The 21,799-nt window shown below is 40.2% G+C and overlaps 1 protein-coding gene across 14 annotated transcripts in view; it reads right to left on the bottom strand.

Moving 5' to 3' along the window:
• Window positions 1-19,890, bottom strand: part of MYBPC1 (myosin binding protein C1) — a 94,733-nt gene extending 74,843 nt beyond the window's left edge. For all 14 annotated transcript variants that reach the window (XM_057557117.1, XM_057557113.1, XM_007165803.3 and 11 more), the window contains exons 1-2: window positions 19,778-19,890; window positions 2,330-2,371 (exon numbers count right to left, since the gene is read on the bottom strand). In XM_057557117.1, coding sequence (XP_057413100.1) covers window positions 2,330-2,371; window positions 19,778-19,802 — 67 coding nt within the window. In that variant the 5' untranslated portion in view covers window positions 19,803-19,890. The remainder of the gene's footprint in view (window positions 1-2,329; window positions 2,372-19,777) is intronic.
• Window positions 19,891-21,799: the final 1,909 nt, after the last annotated feature.

Genomic DNA, 21,799 nt, shown 5'->3' on the forward strand with positions numbered 1-21,799 from the left:
GCAGGCTTCAGTAGTTGTGGCTCACCAGCTCTAGAGTGCAGGCTCAGCAGTTGTGGCGCATGGGCTTAGTTGCTCCGCGGCATGTGGGATCTTCTTGGACTGGGGCTCGAATCCGTGTCCCCTGCATTGGCAGGCAGATTCTTAACCACTGCACCACCAGGGAAACCCTGACATCTGAATCTTAATTAACTAATATGGATAATTTTAGTAGACTTTGGAAGGAGACTTGTTTTAGGAACAGGAGGTCAGTATTGTATAATGAATATGAAACGCGGCGTAACAAGGGAAACTTTATAGTGGCCCAGTGACAGCTGCTGATCTGAAGAGCAGAAGGGAAAGGTTATGTCAGTAATGGCCTGCAGGTTCTCAGTGTCTTCAGTGCTGGCAAAAAATAAATCTGTATGTGCAAGGAGAAAACACATCAAAGAAGAAGTTCCTAAGAAGAATGTCACACATCTTACATGGGTTTGAAAGAAAACTAAACTTGAACTTGTCCCTGTTTGAACGAACATGGCACTGACCCTGTTTCATTTATTTTAACACGTAGCAGTACTCTTCTTTACTATGTAAGGATTTTGAGTGTGTGAATCTAGTATTCTTAGCTGGACGGAGGGGATTCCTCTGAGCAGTTAGATTTCTCAAACTGCCCTCCCGGAAATAATCTCTAAAGCAGAAGAGCGTCATACCCTCTTATAAATTTCCATGCAAAAATACCAGCAACTGAGGCCTTATTCAATTCCTGCTTTCACCCAGGCTGGACTGGTCTATGGTGACCTCCTAGCCCTTGGCTTCACACCACATTGTCAATTCAACTAACCTGCATTAAGTCACATACTGCCTTGTGAGGTTCTTACAGTAATGTCTGATGTTTCAGTATTGTGTTTGTATCTTACTTAATTGTTCTCTGGGCTGTATTTCATTTCCTACTTGGCTGTAAGCAAACTGAATACAGGGAAATATTTCCTACTTAGAATTCCTCGACTACATCTGGTAGAGTACGTTTGCATCTAGCTATCAATAAGTATTTGATAGGTAGTTCTGTAACCTTCTGAAGGGTTAGGGTAGAGGTGTACACATGGTAAATATCCTGTGAATAATACTTGAATGGATGCCAGTTTCTCATCTTGTTTAGGAGGAAGAGTGATGAGGGAGGGCACGTTGGTGCCCTCATGGGAAAATGCATATAATTTTGGTTGCCCCCACCCGGGCGGCTGAGCAGACAAATGGTTCTGGAGATTCCACTTCAGCTTGCCATTCTTTTTTTTAAATTTTTGGCTGCATTGGGTCTTCTTTGCTGCATGCAGGCTTTCTCTAGTTGCGGCGAGCAGGGGCTGCTCTTCGTTGCGGTGTGTGGGCTTCTCATTGCGGTGGCTTCTCTTGTTGCAGAGCACGGGCTCTAGGCACGTGGGCTTCAGTAGTTGCATCACGCGGGCTCAGTAGTTGCGGCACATGGACCCTACAGCACGCAGGCTTCAGTAGTTGTGGCACGCGGGCTCAGTAGCTGTGGTTCGCAGGCTCTAGAGCGCAGGCTCAGTAGTTGTGGCGCACGGGGATTAGTTGTTCCGTGGCATGTGGGATCTTCCCGGACCAGGGCTCATACCCGTGTCCCCTGCATTGGCAGGCAGATTCTTAACCACTGCACCACCAGGGAAGTCCTGGGCTTGCCATTCTTCTAATCCTGTTCTCTTCCTTAGGTGTTGGTGGATATAAAAGCAGGCTTTACCTGTTGTGTTGCTGGGCACTACCTCTACCTGCCAAGGAGTTCACTGGAACTCTTTATTGCTTGCTTTTTTGTTGCCCCCTGCTGGACAACAGGGTACAAGGACTGGAGAAGTTGTCGCTGATGTTGAGCCTTGGAGGCCACCAAGCCTTCCTGGAAACTCCCCTAGGAGTTTCTGGAGGTGCTTGATGGTGACATAGTTCAAGTAAGGAAAGGGCCGCTCATCTTCCAGGTCTGAGGTAGGATCACCCCACTCTCACAAGAAAGATGTGGGCTTTGTTTGCCTTTAGTTATGTGTGAAAAATCACTGTGAATCCTTCGGCCCCTTGGAGACTCAGTCTGCACAATGCTAAAGCATGGGCGTAACAACAACTTTGGCATAACTTCAAAGGTTTTATAAGTATATGACATGCCATCCAAGTCAGATTAACATAAGAAAGTTATATAAACACAAGGTATGGTTATTATTACAAACCTATAAGAACTGTGGTCATCCAACTTCTCCATGGGAGTTGGGTTAAAGTTCACAGCCTCAATGGAGGCCAACTCATGCTGGGATGGATGTTCTGTATTTGCGGCCCAAACATATAAGGCCATGTTTTTACTCACCTTCCCGGGGTGGAGCTGGTGCTGGGGCCAGCACTTCATTTTCTGGAAATGAAAAGAGTAATGGAAGTGTTAGTCTCATTTATCCTGAGAAAAGATATTTTCCACAGCCCCAGGCTCTGCTCAACTCCAGGCAGCCATCTTCTCTGGCCTGACGAGAAGAAAAGCATCAACTCAAGACACACTGTCTTTTGGTGTATGGTGTGAGGTGAGGATCTAAATGTGGTTTGAAGATATGTAGACTTCCAGGAGGGGCAGCGTTTAGTGACGGACAGAGCGCAGGTAAAATGGGCATCCAGACGTCCTTCCACTTAGTTATCCCCTCAGGCAGCAGGCGGGGCACTTAATGGCATTGAGCCTGTTTCCCTTCTCTGGAAAAATGGACACAACACCTATCTCATATGCATAGGGTTGCTGTGAGGACGAAATGAGACACTGTGAGTACCCAGCACGTCCCTTAGAGCCTAAGGTGCTCTGTAAATGAGACCCCACTTTCCCCAGAGTGCAAGGACACTGCAGCATCTCTGACACCATCCTGCCCTCGTGAGACATACTTTCTGAATGATGATGAGACCAAAGTCCTCTGGCTTTGCAGCGTTTCCTTTTATTACAAGGCAAATCACTGTTCAGAACCACTATTCTGTTCTGGGAAACAGAATCAACCCCCCTCCTTCACAGTAATTTCTGGAAGTTTGTATGCCTGGAGCAGATTTTCACCTACACTTATCCAAAGGTTTCCGAGCTCTGGTTTTGAGGTTTTTATCCTAGGCTTTGGAGATCCAGGATTATAGAGCAGTCTGGTGGTAAAGTCTGTGAAAGAAACTTCTTTTAAAGAATATACTATGTCCAAGTAGCTAAAAGCATATCCTATGACCAACGGGCATAGAATTTCCCCTGCTGAATCCCCATGGATGCCCAGAACAGGGAATTAGTGATGGGCATGTGAGCCAGCTGCTACTACTCCAGGGCAGGAAGAGGCAGTTATTGAAGGTGACCTTTTTAAAAATGATTTTCTGTTTGAGAAATAAATATCAAAGAAAAGTTTTTGTAGTATAGACACACTGTGGGATCCCAGGAGCTTTATCTTTGTCCAGATCCAGGATTTTCCACATTTTTTCCACAAGTGGCTCTTTCCAAGGAAAGAGGACAATACCTCACAACAAGTAGTTTGGCCTGAGAGTCATCACTGGGCAGGCCAAGTGCCCCGTTTTAGTCTAGGCAGGCTGGGAGGAGACAGAAGAAGGAGTAGCCTGCCCTGCAATAGCAATCAGGAGAGGAGTGATGCAGGGCTGCCAGGAAACAGCAATGTCTTCTTTCATCACTAATTGTTTGTGCTGGGGACAAATTCCAATTTATTGTTTAAAAATACATGATTACTGTATTTTCATTCAGATGATCTTAAACAAGTATATTACGATTTACTAATGACGGGGGGTGGAAATCTAACCGAAGGAGAAAAGACATATCACCTTACAGACAGGCAGAAGATAATGTGGTCAATGTGATGTGGTTTGAAGATACGGTGATAGCACAAGTGTCCCACAGGTGGCACACCAGAAACACTTTCGTTTCTTTGCCACGTCATGAAAGGATCTTTCCTGCCAGTGTCAACCAGGAGACGAAACCCTCTGTCAAAGCATTTTATTTTCAGAGATTTGAGTGCAACAATGGAAATCTAATATTGACCTCTTGGCTTTGGGTGAGCTGGGGCTACACACAGGTATCAGAATACCGAGAGCGAGGAGCCTATTTCTTTGACACTCTTTTGGACTTGGCCATTGTCATCCAATGCCCATGGACATCTTCCTTGCTCCCTTTAAGACAAGTTTCTCTGCCTTCCAGTCTCTTTTCCCACAGCTGCAGGTTTACTTATGCTACCACTGTGTTTCATCCTGTTATTCTACCCAAGAGGGTCCCTATTACCTACTAGGTTAGGTCCACACTCTCCAGGTTAAGGGTCAAAGCCATTGTTGGCAGGCACCTCCTGCCTCTCCCTCTTCTTAGTGACCCCAGTGGCCGCTGTTCTAGACTTGGTTTCTCTTTTCACCTTCTGACCTTCCTGCCACTGAGAAGGGTGGTGATCTTCTCCCCAACAGACCTTCGGTTTTTCCTCTACATGTGACTGTGTCAGACAGATCTAGGTTCAAATCCTGACACTACGCCTTACGAGTTGTGTAATTGGGAACAATTCCTTAATCTCTGTCAATCTTGGTGTCCTCATCTGTGAAATAAGGATAATAAGATAAATGACCTCTTAGGGTGCTAATCCTATGTAAAATGCATAGCACAGTTCCTGGCGTGTAGATAGAGCTCTATAATTTACAGCAATAACTATTACCATTATTATTCTTTGGCAATCTTGGTCTGTCTTTTTGACATTTCTCTTAAGACTCTCAGAGCTGATTATTCCATTCTGTTCCCCTCCTTTATTCTGGAGGCATTCTGGACCACCTCATGATACACTATTTATTTCCTAATTATTTTAAAAGTATTTTCCAGTTGTCGCCATATATTTGTGTTTCTTGTCCCTCCCAACTAAACAAAAACACAGGCCTTTCATTCCTTTCCTGTCTCCCTGGTACCTCCTCTAATTGCTGAAACCATATTAAATGCAAAATGAATTGATAAAAAAGAATTAAGAAGGGTTTCTTTGGTGTCTGTGTGTGAGCTATCAAATTGGCTATTCTTTCTCAGCATCTTTGGAAACGAAGGCTCATTTTGTAAGGGAAGCTGAGGTTGCTTAAAATACTGTTTTGGAAAAAAGGCCAAGGGTGAATTCTAATCAAATAAATAAAAGAGAACCTTGCTGGACACTGAAACTGTAAAAGTGCCCTGAATGTGAATTCTTCATTTCCATGGTGTCTATAGCCCCAGTGTTCTATGTAACAAATCAGACCAAAATGAGAATTTAAACGGCTTAGTTCCACTTCCAACAAATCCACAGAACATCCATCACTAACAGCCAACTGTATCAGATAGTCAGAACTACAGAAACACGATAGGATATTAATGCTGGTGCATTTTTAGGATAGCTGTGACAAATAGAAGTAGGCAAATGCATGCCTCCCTGGTGAATAGGCAGAGCCACAACTTTTCGTTCTTAAAATCATAGAATCCCCATTATTTGACAGCCAGTGAAGGAATAAATAAATAACAGCCATGTATGGGCACCCACTGCATGCACGACCTAGTATACGTTAGTTCTTACAATCCTTACAATGCTATGCAGTCAGTACTATCACTATCCCCACTTTGCAGATGGGAACTGAGGCCCTGCGGGGTCCCACCGCCCATGAAGGGTGGAACCAGGCTCTGCCCCAGGTTGGCTAGAGTCAGCATCTGGCCTCTGCAGGTTGGGGCTGCATTTCCCTTCTCAGCTGCTCACCCTTGTGGAGGCAGAAGTGGGCTGATGGGCTTTTCAGAGATTTTCCTGCATTTTTCCCTGCTGAATCGATTGGTCTGATTGTCATGGCCACAGAGCCTCATTTGGATGTTGCCCTATGGAATGGGGAGTGGAATATGCCTCAATTTCCTCATCTATGTAATAGAAATAATAGCAAAACCTATCTCAAGGTTTGTTGGCAGGAATGAAGGAGTTCCTGCAGGGGCAGGGAATGTGGTAAACATCAGATATGCTTTCTCTCTCTTTTCATGGTTCTCATCATTATGATCATGATTTTACTGTGACATAACCTGGGAGAATGACACTCAAGTCTTTCCTCACATGCTACCTGCTGGAATTTGCCTTATTTCTAGGTCTGTGGGCTGCATCATGTTAGAACATGTTTGGAATTGGGGTGGGGGCTGAGGAAGCATCTGGGAAATGAACAGAGGAGGGAGGGCCCTCACTCTCCTACTGTAAAATGGTAATACTTATTATTTTGATGAGTTCTACATGCATTATAGAGTTTGTGCAATATAAATAAACTGATCAATCAGTCCTGGTGGGACAGAAAGAATAAGAAGATGAACTCTCAATAGACTTCAAGGCAGTTGAGACAAAGAATTCCAGCTGTTCTAAATCTGGAGAGACGGGGGACCAGGAGTGGAGAAGGCCAAGCAGCACATGACTTAAGACTGAAAATGAATCATTGTGGGTAAGTCTCAGGGCCTTGAGCTATTCCCCACTTTTGCCTTAAAATAACTGTTCATGCATCTCTCTTACTCATGTTTGTCTCTGACAGGCTCTGTCATGCCCAGCTTTGCCCACGCCTCTAAGAATCATTTGCATGTTCCCCAAATCCATGAGCTGCCTCTATAACAATAATTCATTCACAACAATTTCCAGTGTACCCCACTGAATAGGGACTGTAGAAGAAGCACCCACGCAACCAGAATTCATTGAGCCTCATTATGAATTTAACAAGGGCGGGGTTTATAAAGTTGGCTAAGATGAGATGCTTGTGTCTAAGAATCTCACAGGTAGGGACTTCCCTGGTGGTCCAGTGGCTAAGGTTCCGGGCTCCCAAGGAAGAGTGCCGGGGTTTGATCCCTGGTCAGGGAGCTGGATCCCACATGCCGCAACTAAGAGTCCACACATGACACCAAAGATCCTGCATGCCACAACTAAGACCCGGTGCGGCCAGATAAATAAATAAATATTAAAAAAAAAAAAAAAAAAGAATCTCAGGTAAATTAACTACCTTTTTCTATCAGTTTAGTTACCAAGCCAGGTGGCTTTTCTCTCTCAAAACATTTGAGACTCAGCACCTCCACAGCCCCTCTTGTGCTTCTGAAACTGCTATGGGCATACGAATCCCCTAGGGATTTGGTCCAGTGCAGGTTCCGACTCTGGGGGTCTGCAGCGGGGTTCCAGATTCTGCATTTTTAACAGGCTCCTTGGTGATGCTGCTGGCCCACGACCCATACTTTGAATAAGAATGCTCAGACTGTGCCTTCAAGGTCATCAAATCCTCTCCCATTCGAAATATGACTGTGAAAGGTAATGGGTTCACAGTACATGGGAACTTCTCTTCTCTCTTTGATCACAAGCTTCTTGAGGACAAGGCCTGTCTCCTCCTCCTTTTCAAATTCTGCACAGCAGGTGCTCTGTAAATATAGTTGACTGGCAGGCTGTTCCTACCCGCACAAAAGCCCCTTCTGCTCGCTGCCAAGAAATCAAGAACCGCCCCCTGGCACTCCGAGGGCAGCTTTCTTCGTCTGCCTTACCCACAGGGAACACTATGTCATCCATTGGTAACCCTCCTGCTGGCTGACCGCTCCCAGGCACTCACCCAACCCTATCATTTAGATTTCTTCTTATTGTCAGCACGCCTTCCATTTTGGGAGAGCAATTCGGACTAGAGTTTTGGCCCTCAAAACACCACTTGCGGGGCTTCCCTGGTGGCGCAGTGGTTGAGAGTCTGCCTGCCAATGCAGGGGACACGGGTTCGAGCCCTGGTCTGGGAAGATCCCACATGCCGCGGAGCAACTGGGCCCGTGAGCCACAGTTACTGAGCTTACGTGTCTGGAGCCTGTGCTCCGCAACAAGAGAGGCCGCGATAGTGAGAGGCCCGCGCACCGCGATGAAGAGTGGCCCCCGCTTGCCGCAACTAGAGAAAGCCCTCGCACAGAAACGAAGACCCAACACAGCCATAAATAAATTAATTAAATAAATAAACCCAAAAAAAGTTAAAAAAAAAAACACAAAACACCACTTGCTTTTCTAAGGATTCTCCTTTTTCAAAATCTGGGCTTGATGTCTTAGCAAAAACCCTCAGCCAACCACGCCAACTCCATTGTCCCCTAGTTTCGCCATGTTGTAGCTGTCAGGAAGCACAAGGCCTTGGGAAGCTCTCTAAAGCTTGAGATTTTGAGCTAACAGGTATCTATTGGGGTGAGGTCCTGCTATACTCCTGCTTATTCAAACACCACAGGGCAAATTCCATGGGACTTTTCTGCCAGGTGAATAAAGTTACCTTCTTGTCCCCCTCATCCGTCCTCACCCATCGTCACTATTGGAAAACAGACCAACAGGATGGACTCAAGAAGCAGGGTTATGTAAGTTGTTGTTTTTAAACTTTTTATGAATGATAATAATAAAAAAAAGAAACCAGGATACTTTGAAAAATGAAGACCAAGGAAATATTTTCATGGACAACATAAAATTAACCAGATTCTGAACCAGCAACTAAAGCTAACTCCTTCCTACTTCAGCAAGGGCGGCTGTGCTTTGATCTTTTCTAATTCGCAGATATAGACTTTCTTTCCCTCTGCAACGCTGACGTGCTTTCAAAGGGCTTGATCTATTTATGGTGGATTTTTCCTATGACCACCTACTGTAAAAAGCGCAGGTATGCCACCAATGGTAGGCCTGCACGGTGAGTGCCAGGGCATTCTAATTGACGGGCACTGGTGGCCGCTATTAAATAGACAGCCCATAAGTGGACTTCGTGCTTTGCTGAAAGACCAGGAACCCGGTCACTCCATAAATGGTTGGCTCCCTCCAATGCCGTCCATTTCTATTTTCCATAATCAAGTGTCCCATCGTCAGTAAATTAAAGGGGAAATTTTTTTATTTTTTTATTTTATTGTTTTTTATAATTAACGATTTTTTTTAAATTAATTAATTTATTTATTTTTGGCTGCATTGGGTCTTCATTGCTGCATGCGGGCTTTCTCTAGTTGCAGCGAGCGGGGGCTACTCTTCCTTGCGGTGCGTGGGCTTCTCATGGCGGTGGCTTCTCTTGTTGTGGAGCACGGGCTCTAGGCGCGCGGGCTTCAATAGTTGTGGCACATGGGCTCAGTAGTTGTGGCTCGCGGGCTCTAGAGCACAGGCTCAGTAGTTGTGGCGCACGGGCTTAGTTGCTCCGCGGCATGTGGGATCTTCCTGGACCAGGGCTGGAAGCTGTGTCCCCTGCATTGGCAGGTGGATTCTTAACCACTGCACCACCAGGGAAGTTCCAAAGGGAAAAAAATTTTTAATTTTAGGAGGCATGAACCTGCCTCTCCCTCTGTGTCTGTACACCGAAATGATATGATTAACCGAGTTCTCTCCTTCCCATGGGCTCACTTGCTCAAATAATACGTTGCTTGACTTACTTAAAATTATTTTACGGGCCCTCATGTGCAATTCAGTTTAGCCATTTAATAGCACAGAGAGCATAATTACATCATATGAATATGTTATATAGGCATAGAAAAGATAAGAACATAATAACAGTTGTTATCATTGAGTGGTAGGATTATACATCTTTGTGTATATGTATGTGTGGCTTTCTTTTTGTCACTTTTTTTGGGATAAAACAAACACTATAACTATCCTTTGGTAATCTGGGGTACAGGAGAAAATTTTATGTTATTACTAATTATTATTTCTTATTCTCAAGTTCTTGGTTTGAAATAAAATATGTGAATGCTTTATGTATTGTGAAATCACGGTGAATAAGGTTTTATCTGGCCAACCTTTGTTTTGTTACTTTTGGTAATATAGCAAGTTATCCTCCCTTTTAGATTAAATATGCAATAAACACTGTCAGGTGTATCCCCTGTTGATAGTGAGGTCTGGCACTGTGTACATGTCACGGCCTATCTCTCATATGCCTAGATAACAGCACAATGGAAACTGCTTTAATGTAAAATATTGTCTGCAAGGGGACATTCATAACATTTACAGAAGTTTTGATTATATGAATCATAAGTTTCACCAAAAAAATTAGCAAACACAAGTGGCAGCGCATTTATACTGGCCATATTGTTTACATTGTTTATGCATCAGAGGTAAAGATTTTTGGACATAAATTAATGTGTAATTTAATGTTTTCACGGTTATATACTTATTTTGTTCTATTCATTATAGCCTACAGGTCTGGATATTTTACACCTTGGGATTTAAGGGGGAATTATACACAGAGATTCTCAAAGTATGGTCTGGGATCCCCAAGAGCCCCTGAGGCCCTTTTGGGGAGTCCAAGAGGTCAAAACTATTTTCATAATAATGCTAAGACATTATATGCCTTTTTCACTCACATTCTCTCACAAACAGCCCATGGAGTTTTCCAGAGGATATATAATGTGTGATGACACCAACACTCCGACAGCGAATAGAACATGTGCTTTGTACTCTTAAGTTTTAAAAGTTTATCAATTTTAATTTCAAATGCAGTAAATATTGAAGGATAGAATGCACAGAAACAAATGCTTTTTAGTTTCCTCAGTAATTATTGAATGCCAATGGATTTGAGACCAAAAATTTGAGAATCATTGAGAATTTATGGTAAATCTTCTTAAAAAATTATTTTGTGTGTGTACACTTAAAAAAAAAACTCATGTCATATGCGTCATTTAGGAAAAATCTGTAGCCTTGCTTAATAAAATGAATGAAGTAATCAAAATAAAAGCCATAAACTGATTTGGAGGGCAGTAACTTATTTTCCGATGTGCATAATAATAGGAACAAAAGGGTAATATTGTCTAGTACCACGTCCCCTATTTAGAATTCAGCTATCTAGCAACCTCACTTATCCACATAACAGCTGCTGACCAGCAAATTATAAGGGCTTCTGAAGAGCAAAATGAGTTGTCTCAAGCTCCTCCTACTTGGTACACTAAGAGCTCAAATGCTTTACTCCCAAGAGAAGCCCCCCCACCCCCACCCCAGGTCCCCAGCCCTGGAACTGGAACTAGGGTGAGGCGAGCCAGGTGCCCAGGGAGCAACACTTAAGGAGGCGCTGACACTCAGATGCGGACCTTGCATTTGCACGACGCTGAGAATGAGTGCCTCCTTAAATACAGTGCTCTGCAGGGCAGCCCTACTCAGCCAGATTATTGACCTGGCTGGGATCCAAAGCAAACAGCAGAGGGAGGAGAAGGGGGCAGCTTCACATACTGACTGGTAAGAGTAATTAAAGAAGACAGCAGCCTCCTGGCAAGGGATGAAACAAGAAAGCTGTCAAAAGTTGGACACAAATTCAAAATACAAATCAATGTGGGCCCATTAACAAAAAGGCAAATAATCTGAGCTCTCAGGATATCATGTGGTAAGATAACAGATATCTATAATTGATGACAAAGTTAAATTATATCCACTGTACTTTGTTTTTCAAAATAAGAAGTAATATATTACATTTTAGGCATGTTGATAACCAAATTGGTTGAAATAATAAGGTTCAAGAACAAAATGAACTATTAGCTATCCATCGAATCCAGCTATTCAGAATTTGATTCAATCAGTTTAATCCATATTTATTTACCGTGGCCAGATATCACCCAAGACTATATTCTAAGGCTCTGAATAGGTGGAGTCTAATCGTGCATCAAGTATGTAAATTTTCAATGACTCATTATTTAGCTTGATGGAAATTCCCTGAATCCACAGGGTTTTTTCCCTTCCCTAGTCAATTTGTTCTTCCATCGTCCTAATTATACATGTTTTTAACTTAAGATGTCATTCCACACAGGAAGATTAAAATCTGGTTATTATTACACAGCAACAAATAGCTTCTCACTCTTAACGTGGAGCTGGATAAAAATGAGACCTTTTGCTAAGATCTGATGACTAGTCTGTTTATCATTATTCTTGCCATGTCTTAAAGTAAGAATCAAATGAGGGTTGGGAGTGACATAGATGTGAACAATAGTGTAGAAGAAGCTTTACTCAAATTGAAGCTTAAAAAATTAGCACAGGTCGGGGCTTCCCTGGTGGCGCAGTGGTTGAGAATCTGCCTGCCAATGCAGGGGACATGGGTTCGAGCCCTGGTCTGGGAAGATCCCACATGCCGCGGAGCGACTGGGCCCGTGAGCCACAATTACTGAGCCTGCGCGTCTGGAGCCTGTGCTCCGCAACAAGAGAGGCCGCGATGGTGAGAGGCCCGCGCACCACGATGAAGAGTGGCCCCCGCTTGCCACAACTAGAGAAAGCCCTCGCACAGAAACGAAGACTCAACACAGTCATAAATAAATAAATAAATAAATAAATAAATAAATAAAAGAACTTGAATTTCTTAAAAAAAAAAATGGGTTGAGATAATTAATACTTAAAAAAAAAATTAGCACAGGTCAAAAGGAAGTTATTGCAAAAGTGATTTGAATCGTTAACGATTTCTCCCTTTAGTCCCTTTGTATGCCTTTCCTGGGGGTCTGCTCCTGAGTGGGCCATTCCTACAATCGTATCACTCTTCTGTGGTTATAGGCTTATCAGAATAAATCCCTTACAGGCCTTGCCCCAAGCTATTGCTAGGCCTCACATTGGGTGACTTTTTAAAAATAGAGGAAAGACAGGCCTGATGCCAGGTGGGGTCATAAAAATAAAATTCCACAGCAGTAAATACAGCCACTCAATCAATCACCCACCATATCCATATGTGGTCATGCAGAGTTCTTTATGTGGTTATCTCAGAAATGTTCAGACCAGAGGAAGACCCCACCTGCCAACAGCACCCCGGGTGGGAAGAAAAATCTTAATGTCCCCAACACCCAAGCCTTATAACCTTTGGTGGAGGATATAGTTATATGTTCAACTGTGCTGGGTGACTCTTTCATCTAAGTGGGAAAGGCCATGCTCCCACAATGGTTATCACCATCTGGCTAACAACTGGGGACCCCCAGCTGGACATAACACATTTCACTGGGAACACAACAGAGGCTCTGAAGTGTAGGCCTCTAATTTGATCTGAGCCTCCATGGGTGAAAGCGAAGATATTTCACCACAAGTTTAAAAAGAGGAAATACTCGTCGTGGTGGCAATGATGGTTATGATAATAACCACAGCTGTCTGTGACTGTATGATAAATATTAACAACAGGTAAGGAGGTGAACAGTGGTTGTTACATACCTTACAGTGACTGATAAGAGGGCGGAAATGCCCTCAAATTTTATATTAAATGTGAGACATTTAACGCCTTATGCCTGACAAGATTTCTGAGTTTGCTGCTTTAGAAGGAAAAGACTTGAGTTCTAATTACATGCTAGGATTTATTCTGAGCTTTTTACCAGATTTATCTCATTTAATTCTTATTAAAAAAAAAAAAGTGAGTTAGGTACTATTACTATTCACATTTAACAGATGAAGAATCTGAGGCATATGAAGTATAACTAACTCAATACATGTGCAGCTAGAATTTGAACAGTCTAGAACGTTCTGTGAATAGTATACTTTGTTTATGTCACTATGTTTAATGATGACTATTACTCAATATATGTGAGGAAAAACCAAAAATACATACTCTATGCAGAACAAGTCTAAAGACATGTAACTAAAAAAATGAGAAATTAAATTGTAGAATTGCATAATTTTAGGTGATTCTTAGTTATAAGCAGAACATTCTGCTCCAAAACGTAAAATTTTATAGAAGGAAGAAGCTATTACCTGCTACAAGCAAAGAATTCCTGAGGAACTTTAAAGAGATTTGATGTGATTTAGAGGAAGAACTGGATGATTTTGGAGAAAAAGAATAATTTGAGCCCTAAGTTCTTGTAAATATCTAAAGTGCAATTCAAAAAACAAAAACAAAATTATAAGATCTAACATCTGACATACTAATAAACATGATTTTAGGTATTGTATTGATATGCCAAACTGGCCCATAAAAAGATTCCTAGGGAGCATAAAAAGGCAAAAGTCTTATCAAAGTAGATTTCAGACTTGAAAGTCATAATGAAAGTCAGATTATGGTTAGCTTCTTGGGAACTAATTTTAGAGAGAAAAATAGGCATGGGATTAAATGATCCTTGTCTTTTTCTTTGCCAAATCAACCACTTCATGACCCGATCTGATGGAATCTAAAACTTTACTCTGGAAATGCATGTAAAAGTGCATAAATAACCTGCCCCTTGCATGGGAACATCCTGAAATTTGGCTTGTTGTCTATCTGTGTGGCTGTCCAAAACAAATATACTCTTTGTGAATTATAACTGGGCCTATCCATGAAGAAGAGATCTGGGTGCAACAATATCATCACTTTGATATTTTGGGGCTGTTTTTGTAAAAAGCTGTGGGGACAGATGCCCTGTTCTCTCCAGTTACAAGACAATTTGCATGCATGTAGGAAATTAAGTGATAAAGCCTTTTCTTCTTTTTCACAGTTTCATTTTCCTTAATCACTAGGCTTTCAAATTTTAGAAAACTGCTCTTGAATAAGCAATAGCTACTTCATGATTAACCTAACTCAAAACACTGTATTTCAATAACTACCTTTCTGTGTATTTATTGGGCTTCCCCAGGGTGCAGTATTACGAACTAACTAAGGACTCCAGAAAAGACATCTGTTCCCATCAAGAAGTGAAATGGGAAAAAAAAGAAAAAAGAAAGGAAAAGACATGGCCATATCTATGCAGGTACACACATGAAATTAATAGTTTTCTGCTTATTTCTGATTGCTAGAGCTTTCATCCTGTTCTTTATTATCTAACACACACAAGTATGTCTAGAGATGAGGTCTAGAATTACCACAGTCATGGACTGCCAAGAGTATCTTGTGTCTCTTAATATAGGTTTCATAAACTAATTAAGGAGGAGTGCCGATAAAAATAGTAATTATTAACAACAATAAAAATTCTTCTGTTTGACCATAAAGAGTTGAAAAATAAATTTTAAATCAAACAATCATAAGAAATTTAAGCAAAAACAACAAAACTGCTTTCTAGGGCTGTAAAAACAACAGCACTATTTCCTTTCATGACAGCCTTTTCTCACAACTCTCTCTAAAAAAAAAAAAAGCATATATGGGTTTACAAAAAGATTCAAAAACATTGTTTCGTATTCGCTCAAGCTTTTTAAAAGATGGTTTATTTATTTATTTTTGTGTCCAAGCATTTCTTTAAAGCAACTTCAGCTTGGGCAGTTTATTCTAACATTCATGTCAAATTAAGGGATACTTTGAAATTGCTATGAATAAGGAAACTCTGTGAATTGTGTGTCCAGGAGGAACCTAAAATAAAATGTTCCAAGGCCGTATCTTGGGCCAAAATAAAGTGAGGCATTGAGAGAACAAAGGATTATACGTTTTTCTCTTTTTCCTTTCTCTTGGGTCTCTCAAACCAGCCAGAGAGCCTAACCTTGCTTGACCTTTGTTCATTTCAGGAACTCCCTTACCCCTGCTCTTTGCAAGGCCTGGGGGAGACTGCTTCAGACTTACTGGATGAGAAGCAAGGATACGACCTGTTTTTTTCAAAGTTTTTTTTAAGCGATATATTTAGGGCGCTTGAGAGGAAAGAATTGGCCAGTCCTTTATTTATCTTCCTAACAGGTGCAGTCGGACAGTCATAAAAGCAGGCTACTGAAAAAGAATGATTTTGCCAAGTATTAAGCCCCTCTAGCGTGTTCCTCCTTACAGCAGATAGCTCAAACCTACACTGTGCCTCTCCAGTACAGCCTGGCAAAGTTTCTTCAGGGGGAAAAACATTGGCATTCATTCATGCAACTTCTTTATTCTTCATCCAAATCTTCAATGTGGCCTAAATGAACCATTTGAAGTTTGGAGGAAAATAGCTGCCCTCGATCAAATATCTCCTCCCTCTTCTCCCTTTCTTTTGCTTACTTCCAACAAAGGTACTTTTCCCCAATTTGAGGGAAAGGTAATAGCCTACATGTAAGATGACTTCTCCAAAGACAAATTTATTTTGGTGTTTGAAATAGATGCAGGTGGAAACTGAAGGTCAAGGAGTAAATATCAGAGGAAGGTTTCCCATCACCAGGTCTCCTTTTCTGATGATGACTAAGCCTTGAGTTATGCTGTGAAATAGTAAGAGGTGATGAATGCTGCTCTGCATTCAGATAGGTTTGGGGCTTAGCAGAACATTAAAATGTAATGAAATCTCTAGGGACCAAGGAAAAGACATAGCAAAGGAAAAACTCCTGTGGACTGAAAACATTATTCTCCATGCCCATGTTCCCACCTAATCCTACTGAAATAGGCCAAGGTAGAATAGATAGATATTTCATGTTGATATAGCAAAAGAATCGGTAACAACAATGCCATACTTTGATTCCTGGAGTTATCAGAACGGCCCCTTAAAATGATGGTCATCAATGGAGCTATGTTTTGCCATATGATTGAGTTTTCAAGAAGAAATCTTACATGGAAGATAGGAAAGTTACAGTGACTCTCCCAAGGTTTTTTGAATGACACACAAGCACCAAGGAGGAACTCTTGCCTTTTTCCTACAAGTTAAGTACATAAAATATAATAGGGCCTGATATATCACATAACAAAAAGTAAAATTCATGTTAAGGCCCGAACTTGGTGTTTTAGAAAAGAATTTTTCTAGGTTCTATAGAATCTGATAGTTAACAATTGTCTAAGTAGATTAAAGAACCAGGCTTTATGGTTTTAATCATCACGTACTACAGAGATAAAATTCTGAAGAAATGATTTATAGGCAAAAATAATATTAATAGTATTTTTAAACTATTAGAGATTCAAACAAAGAAGAAAGGCTATTGCAAATTTCTAATTTCATAAAATTACTTATCTAATTTCTAGTTTGATAAAATAACTTTTTGACAGGAAAAGAGAAAATTCTAGTGAAAGTTGATTCCTTTACTCAGTAGGACCCAGGGGCAATTAACTGTAAGGGTTTTTAGAACATAGACCATGTTGTGTACATCTCTGAAATCCCAGCGACTAGTTCATAGTAAGTGCTCAATTAATAGATGGTATGTAAATGAGACATCCTGGGAAATTCCCACAAATCTGAAACTTCCTACCACATCTTCTCTTGCTATTTGATTAGAACAATTTAATTTTACTGGGTCTCAGGTTCTGCATCAATCTAAAGTGTAAGACAGACCTTAATTTTGGAACTGACAGTACCAAGAGTATAGTTCTCCAGTGAACAGATGTACAAATGATAAAGGTGCAGAGGAGGACAATGGGAAGTGGTTACTCCTTAAAAATAATACTTTCTTTCTCAGAAAGGGCTTACAGAGCCATCCAGAATATTTTGAAGGGTCTAAGTAAGGACCGTTGACCAATTACTTCCATTAGAGTTCCTCCTTGAGGTCTAAAGGTACACCTGTTCTTCCCCCTTCTCCTTAGAAGGACCAGCTCTCCCAGGACCCAACATGAATCTCCCAGAATTAGACCACTGCAGGTTGGGAGGCAGTTGAGAGAGACATCTTCTGCACCTTCAGATGCTGAAAACTCAGTCTCTTTTTAAGAGTTGTCAGGTGCTCCTGGATCGTAGGAGGGCCAAACCAGCTCATGTGTCTTATCAAGATTTAGAGCAAGTGCTCATGCTATTCCTGAGCATGGTTCTCCCATCTAAGGAAGAGATGTAAGAAGACCCGTAGGGGCTGGAGAAACCTGGTTGGGGGAATGTTTCTGCAGACAGTTTGAAATGACTCTGAAGAATTGGTTTGGTGGCATGTTTTATTCTTGAGGCTGTCTTTCAGAGGGATGCTCATATGTAACAAAACCAACCCCAGTAAAAGTGAAATCAGTTAGGAGAAGGTACAAGGACCAGAATACTTCCTGAATTGCCATACTCCTTACTCTTCTGATGTAAACAATAAAAATGCAATGATTTCACTAAGAAAACTCTTCAAGGTGTAGATCTTTTAAAAATCAGTTCTGCTGGTAAGGAAACCAAAAAATCCCTGTACTTCCTCCAAGGATTTTAAATGAAAAAAAACCCTTCTTTTTGTCCCCACTCCCCATCATCCAAATTTAAACTAACCAAAGAATCAGTATAAAATTACTGTGCTGGGTGAGGGGAACTCCTACACAGAATATCAACAGTGCTTTTATAGCAAAAGATCATAGGCACTTTGGTATGTATGTTGATTTATAACCAAAATATATACGTGGTTTTTCGGGGGGAGCTGAAGTTGAAGATATACTTTCTTCTTTGTCACTCTAAAATTTCATTGTCTTTAAAAGTAGAATGGATCAGATTGAGTTGTCAGACAAAAAGTAAAACTTTATCATATCTGCAATCCAAATAATTTAATTAGCTTTATAGGCTCTACAGCTTGTCATCTTATTTATTAGTTTCTCAGCTTTTTTATCATTTTCCAATGGGCTTTAAAATAACACATGCAAATTGATCCACTAAATGCAGGATAATTAAAACAATATTCCGTCCTCAGTCAGGAAACATAGAATGCATTTCATCCAAATAAGCCTTGAAGAGGCTAGTCAAGTGACAGATCAAATGAAAAGGACACTTAATACACATGTAAATCATTTGCATGACAAATAAGACACTTTAGCAGGGGTTGGACTCACTGCCTGATAGGATTAAGTTCCCATATTAATGCATGCATTTGGTGTGGTTATTTTGGGTGGAAGACTTCATCCATCAATGCCCTCCGCCACAAAGTAAAGCCAACCTGTAAACTGATCACCACAGCCTGTCAACACTGGTTACTTAATTACATAAAGAAAATATATTTCAAAGACTTCTGATAATTTGGTTAGTATTTCAACTTTGGATTCAAGTCTAGCATCTTTTTCAGGGTTCTTTGAAATAATGGTTAAAGGAGTTTTTAGAATTAAAAAATGAAAAAAACTAAATACCATTTTTATGTTCCCTGGCTCCCTGCTAATGTTTGTTTGTTTGTTGCTTTTATTTACAGAAGTGAAAAATAAAGATTTACTAAGCACTAATGAAGACTAATATGAATGAAAAAGTATTTTTAAAAGATGTCTCCATTTAAAATTAAACTCAATATACTTGTGCTGTTAATTTGTGCTTTTCATTAGTTATTTTAGTAATTTCTAATTCCAGCCTATTTATGTAATTAATTAGTAGTTTTTAGATATTGATTTTTTATGTATAGGAGAAACTGTTTATTGGAGGAAACATTTCTTCTAACGAAGACTATTTTCAGCTTAATTATTTTTAAACATCTACATATTGTGAAATTATCTTCAATAAAGCTCATAAAGAATACAATCTATCAGTGATATTCAAAGATATCACTGGTGTTAGATTTTCTTTCCATGCAAGAACGTAAGAATGTCATAATAAAGCTCCAAATGATAAAAGCAAAAAATACATGCATCTGCATATTTTAAATGTCTTTCCAGGAGAAAAATACAGCAAATCTGGAAATATTATTACAAATTCTTTCTTGAAACCTTGATCAAATTTATTAACTATTTAAGAAAGCATTCCAAGCCCCTCTCGCCCCCCACAAACTGCAAATACATGGTGAAAAATTTGTGATTGAACCTAAGAAAATACACTTGGAGATGAAATCTGCTCATCATGACCAATTAACACCCTTACATTAAACTTTAAAGATTCTTTGAAAAATATGATAAAATTATAATTTGATCATTTCAGTTAATATTCCTCCATAAACAATAATTATCAGATATTTTTCAATTGGTTATACTCTTCCTTTACTTTCCCCCTGGTCTGTTTACTCTAAAGGATCTTTTCCTTAAATCATAGTGATTCTATTATTTTACAGTCTATTTAAGAAATTGGATATTTGTTTGAAAATACCAAAAGAAACACGCTTTATTAAAAAGTACAAGAAAAAGATCTATGGTTGACTCTTACCCTCTTTCTTAGTGGGTTCTGGCATGGCCACAATAAAATGTTATTCTCCAACGAGTGTGCTCCCTTCCAGTACTAGTTGACAGAAACCCCACGAGCAGTAGAGAGATGGTACAGGTCAGTGTGACAAGCAGTTGGGTAGAAGTCTGGCGCTTTTATATTCCCTGTGAATATCAATCATGTTGGCACCGCCCCCTCTGCAGCACAAGGATGCTGGAACTTGACAGCTATGAGGACCTTTCTCACATCTGTTGTCTGTATTCTGCTCTCTCGCCTACTGGAAGGAATCTTCTGTCCATCTCATGTGGCTATGAGGACACCTCTAACTTTCTAAATTCAGCTGCAGTCTTGTGCTCCTTCTTGCTCTTCACTTTCTGACAGAGACATGTGTCCACTCAGAAATGCAAAAAGCTTGCCTGATAATAAAAAATTAAATCAAATTAAAAATCATAACATGCTAATTCAATATCTACTTTAATTTTCACTAACATTATAAAGAAGAATCTCTATATTGATGATAATGTTAGGCTCCCATTAGCTTTTTGTTTTTGTCTATTCTTAATTATTGGGTTTAAGTTTTTTCTTCTTTTTATCAACATATTAACATTAATTTGTCATGCCAAATTTCTATGTTGAATATCTTGTCTCATTTTCTCCTCCAAGAATAGCAAGGTTTTCTATTAAGGAATGCTTAGCATTTACCTTCTTTTCAAAAAACATCCTTTAAAAAAATTACAGTGCATATAAAAGAATGAAGTACTGATACACGCTACAACACGCATGAAGCCTGAGAACATTATAAGTGAAAGATGCCAGACACAAAAGACCATATATTGTATGATTCCATTTATATGAAATATCCAGGATAGGCAAATCCATTGTGTCAGAACTCAATTAGTGGTTGCCAGGGGTTGAGGGGAGGTGGGATTGGGAGTGACTGCTAGTAGACATGAAGTTCCTTTAGGGAATGATGCAAATGTTCTGGAATTAGGTAGTGATGATGGATGTACAACTTTGTGAATATATTAAAAAAAAACCCACTGAATTATACATTTAAAAATATATGGGGCATGGGCAAAGAAATTCAGATAGACCAGTAGCAATTGTTTTGCTTCAAGATGGCAAACATACGCACAAATCTAACTTAAGGTATTGGTAGACTATCAGATTTGGCCACTTTCTCCCCAAACTCTCATGGAACTGATGGAGAAATATAAGCTACCAAATGGTCAACCTAAAAAAGACATCTTACTTTCTTTGTCCACATGCACGGCACCTTAGAGACCAGGACTAAAATTAGTTTATATGAAAAGACAACTACTTGTGTGCTTTTATTGCTATGCGTTTTTAAGACCATTTTCAAGAGACTTTGATTGATCTGTGCTGAACCAGCCACATTGTCTCATCTAATTTCCCTTGTGGCTGAGAGCACAGCTGGTCAGACTTAGCTCTACCAAATTCTTAACTTTTCATATAAGGATGGAAACTCAACTTAGAACTCAATAGCATCATTCTTTAGCTACTTGGAGGGGGGAGGGGGGAGGAAAGCCAGTCAAGAAGGTCAATGAACATCTTCTACAAAGAAAGCCTTTTCTCAACCACATCGTGTTACTGAGCACATTGTTTTGCTTTTTAAAATATTCCTTTATCTTAGATGCCAAACAGCTAAATGTCAGCCAGAATACAGCATATTCTGTAATACGAAGTCAGATATATTGAAAGAAAAAAACAGTAACTTTTTTTTTACCGAGTATCATAAGAGTATCAATTAATAGATGAAACAAATTAAAGAACCTAGAATTTGAAGTCAGACCCTTGGTTTCTATTTCTGGACCTGCCATTAACTAGCAGAGTTTAAGAAAGTCAAGTGGCCTTTCTGGGCCTCAGTTTCCTTTTGTGTAAGATGAGGGGTTTTAAAAAATGACCTCTGGGGAAAAAAAAAAAAAGACCTCTGAAGCCTCTTCTAGGTTTAACATTGTGATTCTATATCCTAAAAAAAAAAAAATCATTCTTTTCAGCATTCCC

Source organism: Balaenoptera acutorostrata, chromosome 11 (genome assembly GCF_949987535.1).
Source record: "Balaenoptera acutorostrata chromosome 11, mBalAcu1.1, whole genome shotgun sequence".
NCBI lineage: Eukaryota > Metazoa > Chordata > Mammalia > Artiodactyla > Balaenopteridae > Balaenoptera > Balaenoptera acutorostrata.